Here is a 12,672-nt window from a genome sequence, read left to right as displayed (position 1 = left end):
ATATAATATTTAATAGTTTGATTTATAGGTGTGCATTTCACACACACTTGGTGACATATTCTAGTACTTTTGAACATTTGACCTAGCGCCAAAAACAATCATGCAAATTAACCAATGTTGGAGTTAATCATTGACATATGCCAGGCTGCAAAAATCAAATAATATGTGATTCAATTTTTATGTAGTATTTTGAAAAAAGAATAATTTTTTGTGTTTTTTGCATTTAAAAAAATGGTTTGTTTACATTACAAACACAGCATTGAAAAGGTTAAAAAACGTGACAATTATTGAGTATTTGGTATTTTTATTTACAGCTCAAGTTGATGAAATAGGAAAAAGTGTAAAAGAATTAAAAACAAACTGTATGAAAATTTTTTGGACATTATTCCAGAAGTGTGTGAAAAATGCACACTTGGTGCTTAGTAAGGGCCTTGCTGGATGGGATACCGGAGGGTTAATATAAAAGCAAGCTTCTACAACTATTGTCATTTGTGAAACTACATAGTTTTTTAACCCATAAAGACCCAAACTGGCACTGGTGACCAAAACCATCAATGGATCTAAAATGTTTAATACCTGTTGATCCACTAATCCTGTTAATCCATGTAAATAATTAGTGTAAAATAGAGTTATTCATCATTTCATGGTCATCAGATATGACCCATTTGGATGTTCGTTAAATATGTTAGCAAAAACAAATACTTCAGGAGTAAATTACACAGAAAAGGCTTGTAAAAAAAAAAAAAATAAGTTTTTTTTTCTATAGACTCTGTGAGATTGACTGATTTATTTTTATTTTTATAAAATATGCAGTTATGTGTTCACAAGTTAGAAGTAACAAAGCAGCACGAAAGACGACATCCAGTTTTTTCAAGAGAAATGAGAACACAGGATGTAGATTATGTCACCATAGACTACCACTGAGCAAAAGGTGACATAAAAGATGAAACAGCAGCACATGGTAAGAGGTGCGACAAGATAAAAAGGATGAAAAAGACTCAGAAGAATATGATGCAATAAGAAACAGATACAGAAACAGGAAGAAGTATCTTTCAAAGGGCTACATTTATTTCACTGTGTGCATCTCTGAGTCTGTTTCTTTTATTTTTACTACAATATCATTTTGGATCAGTACTTCTTCTTCTACCAGAGTTGTTTCTTTTACCTAATTGTGTGTATTTCAACTGGAATAAATAAACGCTGTGTGGACTTTTTTTTTTCCACCTGTGTTTATCCGATATATGAAATGTGATCAGACACGTCAGGCTGCCTTCACAGTGAGATCATTCGAAAACAAATGATGTTAGATTTGTATTTCCATCTGAAATCAAGGTCACTTGCGGTTCATGTGTTACTCTGCATATCAGGAGGTTACAGTGTGATAACAAATTACAGATCATAAGGTTACAGTGTGTAAATGAACTGCAGCCTGTAGGGATTACAGTGCAGATATATTTAGCAGGTTAGCAGTCATACTACACAGTGTGTTGTCCTACTGAGCCACATGGGTGTAAGTGTCACTGCAGGGATCAGAGGAGAAAATCCACAGAGGTTTCATAACAGAGTGATACAGCCAATCAGAGCTGCAGAGAGGCAGAGCTACGGTTAAAGCCTCGGCAGACCTGAATATACGGTATAGGAGGGATACAGAGCGCGACAAAGGCACACTCACTAATGCACACTAATATCAGAGTAACAACAGCCAATCAGAGCCGCTGGGAGGTAGAGCCGAGGCTAAAGACTCAGCAGACCTGAATGTACAACAGACACTGACAACAACTGAATACAACACACACTGCAACTGTAAGCAAGACACAAATACACACATACACAAACACACACATACAGGGAAACTGTATCTGAGGCTGCATGAGGATTGTGTTTCCTGCCTATATGAGCCTCTTCAGATTTTTAACAAGGGTCTACAGATGGGGAGGATGGGAAATATCATGTATAGATAGATAGATAAGCTTTATTTCAGACTCATGGTCCACATTAAAAATCAAACACATAATAATATAATAATAATAATAACATTATTTGTATAGCACCTTTAAAAACAAAGTTTACAAAGTGCTTTGACAGAGGGCACAACAGCAGGATACACGAAGCAAGTAAAAACACTAGAACAGAAGCAACACAATTAGAGAGACGTATGAACAAGTTGATTATCAAACAGGATCAAATTTAAAAATTGAAATGAAAAATTAAGGTTAAAAAGGGGACAGACATCACATAAAAGCAAGTCTATAAAAATGTGTTTTAAGAAGTGATTTAAAAGATGTTACTGATTCCGCAAGCCTTATCTCCTCGGGCAGGCCGTTCCAAAGTCGAGGGGCCCTGATGGAAAATGCCCGGTCACCTTTTGATTTAAGCCTCGACTTTGGAACAGCCAGGAGCCCTCTGTCCGAGGATCTAAGGCTGCGTGCTGGCTTGTAGTCAACTAGCATTTCTTCTATGTAACTTGGGGCCAGGCCCATTCGAGCTTTAAAAGTGATCAGTAAAATCTTAAAATCAATTCTAAAACATACAGGGAGCCAGTGGAGGGATGCAAGGACAGGAGTGATATGATGTTGTCTGCTAAAACCAGTGAGAAGCCTAGCTAAAAATAAATAAATACAAACACAATAAAAATAAAAAAATTAAAAAAAACACACACAAAAAAACCCCTCTATACCAGGGGTGTCAAACTCATTTTAGTTCAGGGGCCACATTCAACTAAATTTGATCTGAAGTGGGCCGAACCAGTAAAATAATAACATAATAATATATAAATAATGTCAACTCCAAACTTTTCTCTATGTTTTAGGGTGAAAAAAGTAAATTTACATTATGAAAAGGTTTACATCTACAAACTATCCTTTCAAAAGATGTGAATAACATGAACAAACTGAAAAAATAAGAGTAATTTTAACAATATTATGCCACAGTTTATCATTTCCACATGTACGCTACAATGTACAGATCACAGTGGATCTACAAACACACAAAACATTTAATAACAGACAGAATATTGGTACAATTACTCTTAATTCTCTTAAGACATTTCAGGTTGTCCATAGTTGTTCAGGTTTTTCACATTTCTTGTAAAAGGCTAGTCTGTAAATTTTAACATTTTTGTGTAATTTTACTTTTTTTACACAAAAGCAAAGAGAAAAATTTGTGGTTTTCATTATTTATAGTTTATTATGATTGTATTTTAGCGGTCTGACCCACTTTAGATGGAATTGAACTAAATTTATTTTGACATCCTTGATTGTTAATATCTTCAGTGTAATTTTTGTATATCACTAATTCATCCCGCGGGCCAGATTGGACCCTTTGGCGGGCCAGTTTTGGCCCCCGGGCCGTATGTTTGACACCCCTGCTCTATACTTTCATGAGGCAGTCATACCAGTGTTTCCAGAACAGAGATGTGTAACGTACAGCACTATATGCAAGACTGGTCAGCAATAAAATGACAGTATTTTCAGTATATTCAGCTGAGCTAAATGACTACATTTGGGTAGAACATCGGCTGTACCTCCTAAGACACCATGTCAAACCTGCATAGGATCCCTGTAGTTTGCATAAAGCACACCCTGAAGTGCATGATGCCACCCTCTACATGCTACACTGAGCCTCTTTCATCTGAGCGGCACTTGTGTGAGGATTATTTTCTCAGATTTTTCAGTTGCATTTAGAAGCATTTTTTGGGTTCCTTCATTTCCTGAAACTAAACTATAAGTGACATGACCAAACAAAACGGCCACAATTCATCAGACTGTGCACCTGTGACTCTGGGATTGTTACAGGCAACGCTACTAGGGCTCCACAGGGGATTGTTGGCGATCTTCCTGTTTGCATTGTATTCAGCTGACTTTAAGTAGAACTCTGAGTCTACTCACATCCAGAAATACACTCATTACACTGCTATTGTGAAATATTAGGAATGGACAGGAAGGGGAGTACAAGGATCTGGGAAAAGACATCAGTGAATGGAGTTAGAAAAACTGGAACAGAAGCATGTGAAAGGACCTCACCCTCAGAATAAACAGACTGAAGAAGTGGACAACTCACTTTGATTTTTTAAAATATATATTTTAAAAGTCTGTTTTACTATTATTATTATTGGTGGTGGTGGCAGCAGTATTAGTAGTAGTAGTAGTTGGCGTTTTCTTGTAATTTATCCATGTATAAAATAAAATAAAATAAAATAAAATAAAATAAAATAAAATAAAATTAAATTAAATTAAATTAAATTAAATTAAATTAAATTAACCCTTTCATGCATAGTGGTCACTACAGTGGACAGTTATTCTACAGCTGTTCTCATGTATATTCATGGGTTTTGTTGTTGTGCTTGTGCATCATCTCATACACTGTAATTCATACAGTTACTGTAACTTTGTTGTTCTATTTTTTTATTATTATTTTTTTTTATTTTTTTTTTATTTTTTTTAAATTTTTTTTATCTTTTTTAAATTATTTTTTTATTATTAACTTTGCTGTTCTAGATAAAGCTGATCTGCGTTAGCTCTATCTGTTATTAGACTGTAATTAACAGTTTTCTTACACAAGAAGTTTATTCTTTTGCATATTATCTTTCTGAAGTGAGTAATAACTAGCATTAGAGTATGCTAAAATGTGAGAAAACATCAGATTAGCAGCATCAAAAATGTTTTTATTTCATAGTTTTCACACAGTTTATCACTTTCTGTTATTGCATTTTAAATACATGTTTCTTTGCTTCAAAAATTAAACACATGGTGTCTAGCTGAGTGGACATTTTTGTAACTCAATAAAAAAAATAGGTTCATTAACCCTCCGGTATCCAGGTGTGCCTTTTAGGAACACTTTGCACTTCATTTTAAAAAACTTCATATTATTTTTCACAGTTTAAATGAGGTTAGAATTCAAAAGTTGTTCATTTGTGCATGGTCTTCAAAATTCTGGCTACCAACTAAAATTTGCACATTGTAAACAAAAGAAAATTACAAGACTAGCATCTGCCTCCCTAGTGTGCCTAAAACATACTATTTCTTCCATTTGATATGTATGATTAGGGCTGACCTAGATTTACAAAAATAAAATCAAATTAGAGCAGAAAAATAAATCAATATATAATATTTAATAGTTTGATTTACAGGTGTGCCTTTTTAGCACACTTGGTGACAGATGCTAGTATTTTTGAACATTTGACCTAGTGCCAAAAATAATAATGCAAATTAACCAGTGTTGCTGTTAATCATTGACATATGCCAGGCTGCAAAAATCAAATAATATGTGACCCACTTTTTATGTGGTATATTGAAAAAAATTAGTTTTTTTTGTTTTTTTGCATCCAAAAAAATGGTTTGTTTACAGTACAAACACGGCATTTAAAGGGTTAAAAAATGTGACAGTTATTGAGTATTTGGTATTTTTATTTACAGCTCAAGTTGATGAAATGGAAAAAAGTGTAAAAGAATTAATAAACAAACTGTACGAGAAAATTTTTGACATTATTCTACAAGTGTGCCAAAAAGGCACACTTGGTGCTTGGTAAGGGCCTCACTGGGCGGGATACCGGAGGGTTAAAACAATTTCAATCACATTATTTTTTTCATGCCTAAAGAGGAAAAAAAAAAAAACACTCTGAAAAAAAAAAATCTTGACAAAGGTACTCATAATTCATGCATGAAAGGGTTAAACTAAACTTTACAGCTATTTATTGAAATACCACCTTGTCAATGTTTTTCTTCTAAACTCCGCCCCACAGCCTCCGGGCCTGACGTCATTACGTACTCTCCTCTGGGCCAATCAGAGTGCGGGAGGCTGTGCAGCGGTCTCTGCCGGGTAAAAGGGATTTGACAGTCTGGCTCTGAGCGGAGCACAACACACTCAGTCTTCCTCCTCTCGGTGTCCCACACACCATGGCCGCCGCGGCTGCCTGTGAGCAGCACGGCTTGGGGATACCGGTCACACCGTCCTCCGTTAGCTGTAAAAAGTCTCAGTGTTCCCGGGAACATGGCCGCAGGACCCGGGAGAACTCCCGGCGGAGACAAGCCGCCCTCCTGTTCCTCAGTAACATCTCTCTGGACGGACGGCCCGTCCTCAGAGACCCTGACCCGGATCCGGCTGACCCGGTCCCGGCCCGGCTCGGTCCCGATTCGGGCCCCAACGGTCACAGCTACGGGACTTTCGCCAACCTGTCCGGTTCGGTGAGCTGCGGAAGCGTCACCCAGCGGGGCGGGCTGCTCACCGTGCCGCCGATCCTCGTCCTCCCGTCGGATGAGCTGCTGCTGGAGAACCGCAGAGGCTCGGTTCCGTCCGCGTCCAACAGTCACCTGCTCACCCCGTCCCCGTCCAACTCCAGCCTGCTGCCGTCTCCTCTGGGGCCGCGGAAGTCCTCCACACTGCTGTCGGTCCAGAGCTGCAACTCGGTGTCCTCCGAGCCGAGACAGAGGTGAGACACACGGATCCGGGTCGGACCGACATGAGCCCTGTTTGGGCTTTGGTTCTTTTATTTTAACGGGTCTGTGTCATGTTGTGTGTGTATTTCAGGGGTGTCAAACTCATTTTAGTTCAGGGGCCACATTCAGCTAAATCTGGTCTGAAGTGGGCCAAACCAGTACAAAAAACAACATAATATATAAATAATGTCAACTCCAAACTTTTCTCTAGGTTTTAGGATGAAAAAAGTGAACTTACATAATGAAAACGTTTACATCTACAAACTATCCTTTCTAACATTGTGAAAAACATGAACAAACTGAAAAAAATAAGCGTAATTTTAACAATATTATGCTTCAGTTTATCATTTACACATGTTCATTATATATAACTGACAGATCACAGTAGGTCTACAAATACACAAAACATTTAGTAACAGGTGGAATATTGTTAAAATTGTACTTACTTCTCTCAACACATTTCAGGTTGTTCACATTTTTTGCGAAATTATACTTTGTTTTAGTGTAAATAGATGAAAATATTTACATTTACAAAGAGAAAAATTTGGAATTGTGAGTATTTATAGGTTATTGGGTAGTATTTCACTGATCTGACCCATTTGAGATTGAACTAGAAGCACTCGGAGAGCGCAGACCTCCGCCAAGGCTGATCAGTGCCCCCCCCCCCCCCCCCCGTGGGCCCCCCCACGCCAAGGAGGTTATGTTTTTGCCAGGGTTTGTTTGTTTGTTTGTCTGTCTGTTTGTCTGTCCGTTAGTGTGCAACATAACTCAAAAAGTTATGGACAGATTTTGATGAAATTTTCAGGGTTTGTTGGAAATGGGCCCCCCCGTGGGCCCCCCCACCCCCGATCACCACCAAAATTTATTCATTTCTTCCTTAGCCCATTTCCAACAAACCCTGAAAATTTCATCAAAATCTGTCCATAACTTTTTGAGTTATGTTGCACACTAACGGACAGACAAACAAACAAACAAACAAACAAACAAACAAACCCTGGCAAAAACATAACCTCCTTGGCGGAGGTAATTAGTCTGTATGTGGAACGTGAACTAAAAGGATTGTTTGTATCTCAGTGTAATTTTTGCATTTCATAGATTTATCCCAAGGGCTGGACAGGACCGTTTGGCGGGCCGGATTTGGCCCCCGGGCCACATGTTTGACACCTGTGGTGTATTTGAACAGATCAGTGTGTTGGGACACTTTGGGTTTAAATGACCTTTATATCAGTCTGTTTGAAGTTGGAGTCCACATGGACACACTGTCCATCAGGACTGTGAGAGTCAGATTGAGCCTCTGGTCCATTCAGGAGAGCAGGGCTGTCAAACTCACTCTAGTTCAGGGGCCACATTTGGCAAAATATGATCTGAAGTGGGCCGAACCAGCAAAGTTTTAACATAATAATATATAAATAATGTCAACTCCAACCTTTATTCTATGTTTTAGAGAAAAAAAGTAAAATTCTGCGATGAAAATGTTTACATCTACCAACTATCCTTAAAACAATGTGAATAACATGAACAAATTGAAATTTCTTAAGAAAATTAAATGCAATTTTAACAATATTCTGCCTCAGTTTATCATTTACACATGTACATTATAACTTACAGATCACAGTGGATCTACAAATACACAAAACATCTTGTTAAAATTGTACATACTTCTCTATAGACATTTCAGGTTGTTCATATTTGTTCAGATTATTCACATTTTTTGCAAAATTATGCATTTTTTTAAGTGAAAAAACATGAAAATATGTACATTTACAAACAGAAAAACTTGGAGTTGTCATTATTTTTATATTATGATAGTATTTTACTGAATCCTGCCCACTTGAGATTGAATTGGTCTAAATTTTGGAACCTGAACTAAAAGGATTGTTAATATCTTTTTTATGCATTTCACATATTGATCCCAAGGGCCGGAATGGACCCTTTGGCGGGCCGGATTTGGTCCCCGGGCCACATGTTTGACATCTTTGCAATAGAGTTTGGGATGGAACTCTGTTGAACATAGCTGTCTTCTGTTTGTCTCACAGCTTTGGTTATTTTTGACCTAAAATATGTCATATCAGTAAGGTCCCGTGTATATTGTTAGTGTGTTCTTTTGTTGGAAGCTCAAAGAAGAAGTCTTTTAGGTCTCATTTTTTTATAAATTTATTATTGACTTGACCTGACCACAAACCAAATATTACTCAGCTGAGGATCCACACCCCAAACAGGGAAATGGATCCAGACATTCCAAGGCACATCACTTTTATAATCCTTGTAAACTGCTCTTCAAACTCTGGGCTGACCCCCTTGTGCTTAGGTGGGTCGGATCACAGAAAATGGACTGGTGTCATCTGACTCTAAAGTCAAGTAGATAAAACCCCATATTGACAGTGTTTTCCTCTTATCTCTTGTTGTTGACGATCGTCTGTGGACATGTGTATTTAAAAGATCATAACTCTGTCAGTTTAGTATGTTGACCGAGAAGTGACCTATCCTAAGACCTTTGACACTAACCAGTGACACAAAGAAATCCTAATACTGACTAATATGTGATTAAACTTAAAATTTAACTATCTAGATTAAAATAATATTTCAGTATATACTAGTATATTCTATAGTTACTCCACTTCTATTTTACAGTTGCAGGCTTTACCAAGTATCTGAGTACAAACTGACTCCACATTGCTAAAACTCCACCATTACACCACTCTTACATGTATTCATTACTGATAAAAACACAATGATATAACAATGGAACACTACGAAAGGAGGCTCTGTATAATCAGTATGTTTACTTTTGATTATTAACATATATCAGGCTGAAGTAAGGTTCATAATACTTGTTTCCCTACAAATGTGGTTAACTGAAACACTTTAATTTTTTCAGTACGTCACTTAGTTGTATTTCAGGGAAGTTGAGCAGTCTGTCATTGCACACGTGCAATTCCAAGTCATGTGTTACAACATATGCCACGCGACTCTTAAGAACTTATGAACAAACTGCATGACTCAGTAAATAAATGAGAAAAACTGTTCAGCCTCAGGATATGTAGAGGTGACTCTCTTCTGTTGACTTTAAAAAGCTGTTATTGGACGATTAATTATCAATTTGATCTGTTCTGTTAACTGTATGCCACCACTGTGAGCCTGATGATAGTTGAATTACTCACACGATTTGTCCATTAAACACAAAACAGAAGAATGAGGCATAAATGTCATTAAAAGAGCACCACTCAAACTGTGGAAATAATGATTAAATCTGTTATTCTTGTTAATTTCCCGCACTGTTTTTATACAGGTGAATGGAGACAAATATCATAATTATATAAAGTAAACACATCAATAATAATGAGGCAATTATGTAATAATTGTGACAGGCCTATGTGTTTATTCATTTCCTGTGACCTATAAATGAATAATTATAGCTGCACATAAAACATCTGCGCTATCCAACATAATTGACTGTAGTGGAGTAATATCTAATCACTAGAAGTTGTATTATTTGCATTAACTAATTGGCATATTTAATTACATTTTGTAAGAGTAAAAGTTAGTCTGCCTCCACGATATAAAAAAAAAAAACTCCAGTGTTAATATGAGTAATACTTACTTTGCAGATGCCAACTTAATTTGATTATGAAACAAACTTGTAAAACTGGTTCAGGGTGTAAATAGGGAGTAGAAGTATTGTTACTGAGACTCAACCGCTTTCAGTGCATGTAAATGCTGCAGCAGAGAGATGCATCATGGGTATACGGAGATGCATTATGGGTATTCAGGGCAGCAACGGTCATACAGTGTTGGTAAGGAATATAAAGGAGCAAGTAAATGTTTTTTTTGTAACTAGTGTTTTAAATCAGGGGTGTCCAGTATTACAAGTAGGGGTGTGTATTGGCAAGATTCTGATGAAACAATACAAATTACAATACTAGGGTCATGATACGATATGTCACGATATATCATGATACTGTTAAAAAGGCCATTTTTTGTTTGTTTCTTTTTTTTAGTTGATTATTTCCTTGAGGAATTGAATTACACCAGAAATATGCACAAATACTAAATGCATTTTTATTTAATCAGAACAGGATCTAATGCTATAACACAAAATTTTCCTACGTTAAAACTTAAATTATGTTTTACAGACGTTAGAGTTTAAGATCCTGTTCAAATGTTCATATTCTATTAGTTCATAACTAACATCCTAACATTATTTTTGTGCAATCACAACAAAGGAACTAACATTATTTAATAAAAGAGTGTTAACCTGCTGAGACTCTGTAATGCATTTTTGTCCTCTGTAGGGGACAAGAGTTTCACAGCTTTACTGAAAACAAAACAAAAAAAACAAAACAAAAAAACACTGTCCACTGCAAAGGACATTTCATAAAATTTTTTAAATGCATCTGAAAAAACTGTTGCGTTGTGCTGTTTCCAATAAAGGCAATTATTTGATGTAAAAAAAAAAAAAAAAAAAGCCAAAACTTGTACTTTCCTGGGTCTCAGGAGGTTAAAGAATAATAAATAAAATATAAACAAAAACAAAAAACAAAAATGAACCTCCACAATATCTGCATTGGAATAAATACCTAAAAACATCGATACAGTACTTTTTAGTATCGATACAGTATTGTGAAATAAAATATCACGATATGTTGCAGAAGTGATATTTTCTTACACCCATAAGTGTAGGTGGATCATTTCAACTTTGGTCTTTTTAAAAGTGTGGGCACATCTGTTTTAAATAATATCAAGAAGGAAGTCCGACTTAGTGAAGTGTATCTTAAATTAAAATATGATAAGCCTATCATTTCCTCTTCCACTGAGTGCACATTGATGCTGTTTTGTTATAAAAGCAAGTGAAGTAAGAACATAAATGTCAGGTTGGAGAATCCAGTTAGAAGTGAATTAAAACTTTAACCTCAGTCATTTTTACATTGTTGAAAGAGATTATTTACAATGTGCGACAGAGGAAGTGAAGACCCGGACAGTTAGAAACCGCAAACACACAACTGTTTACAACAATGACTGTTCAAGTCTGTACTGAAGGAGAAACAGATGGAAAGACAGTGAAATGATACAAACATGAAGACGCAGGTGTAAAACAGATGGGTTTTAATACAAACTGTATGATTGTGGTTTGGGTTTTAATATAAACTGTACGAATGTGGTTTTTGTTGAAGGAAGTGAGCGCCGTGGTGTGTTTCTGTTTAAGGAGTTTGATTCGATCAGTGTTGACGGCGATAGTCAAAGTGTGTCTGTGCTGAAATACACTGTTAATCTTCTGCCTGGACTTAAAGAGTCTGAATGTAAATGTGTCCTCACCTCGTCTCCACTTCCTGCTGTGATTACCTTTGGTGTCGTCAGCCTGATTGTGAGCCACTATGTTTATCCTCTGTGTTCGTAATGAGGCCTGATGTGTGAAGTCTTGATTCATTTCATCAGTGAACATGCTCACACTTTTAGCTGTTCGGTTTAACTGTTGATACACACATATACATCGAGGACACACAGCTGTTTTGCGTCTATGCTGTTAAAAAACGCTCACTTTCAGGGTTTTCACTTGTAGCACTCATGCAATTTTGGGTAAAAACACTGCGGAGAGTATCATAATGAACTAAAATCCCATAGATCTAATAGTTGTGAGACACCCCCAATAGATTTTCTTAATACATTTTTTGGGTTATGTTTGTTACCTGCTCTAGATATTCAAAAATTTTGCAAACAGTAATAATAGCAGTCCAATGCAATGATATTGAGACATGTTTATTATTGTGAATTTATTATAAAATGTTTCTGCCTGGACACCTAAAGTCAGGGAAAACATCTAAAATTAGTATTTAGTCCAATTTTCTAAGGGAAGGAACAGCAAATCCATGTGACTGCCTCCCTCCACCACAACAACAGCACTTAAGTCTCCCAGAAACCTGCAGAAAACCCATAAACTGTATATAATTAGTGGACGGAGAAACCGTGACGTCAGCCATTGGTTTCTGAGCTGCTGTTTTCAAGGCAGTAGTTTATCATTTTGCTGTTGTCGTGTTGGCTTTCTGGGCACATAATTGACCATATTCGCACAAAAGAGGGTGAAACTAGAGTTGGGTTAATGCAAAGCAGTAGCTCACTGCCTCTATACAATTATATACTTAAAGCTGCGTATGACGTCACCAGTTTTGTATCAACTCTGTAAAACTCGAGTCATAGCCTAAGTATCACAAATCTGTAAGATTTTCCATGATTATGCACCTGA

General features: G+C 36.6%; 1 protein-coding gene across 1 annotated transcript in view; it reads left to right on the top strand.

Moving 5' to 3' along the window:
• The first annotated feature begins 5,847 nt into the window (after positions 1-5,847).
• Positions 5,848-12,672, top strand: part of cables2b (Cdk5 and Abl enzyme substrate 2b) — a 60,531-nt gene continuing 53,706 nt past the window's right edge. The window contains exon 1 of the mRNA XM_030138615.1: positions 5,848-6,427. Within this exon, the coding sequence (XP_029994475.1) occupies positions 5,895-6,427 (533 nt within the window). The 5' untranslated portion in view covers positions 5,848-5,894. The remainder of the gene's footprint in view (positions 6,428-12,672) is intronic.

The sequence above is a fragment of the Sphaeramia orbicularis genome, chromosome 7 (assembly GCF_902148855.1).
Source record: "Sphaeramia orbicularis chromosome 7, fSphaOr1.1, whole genome shotgun sequence".
NCBI classification, from domain to species: Eukaryota; Metazoa; Chordata; class Actinopteri; order Kurtiformes; family Apogonidae; genus Sphaeramia; species Sphaeramia orbicularis.
This window is presented reverse-complemented; position numbering and strand designations above follow the sequence as displayed.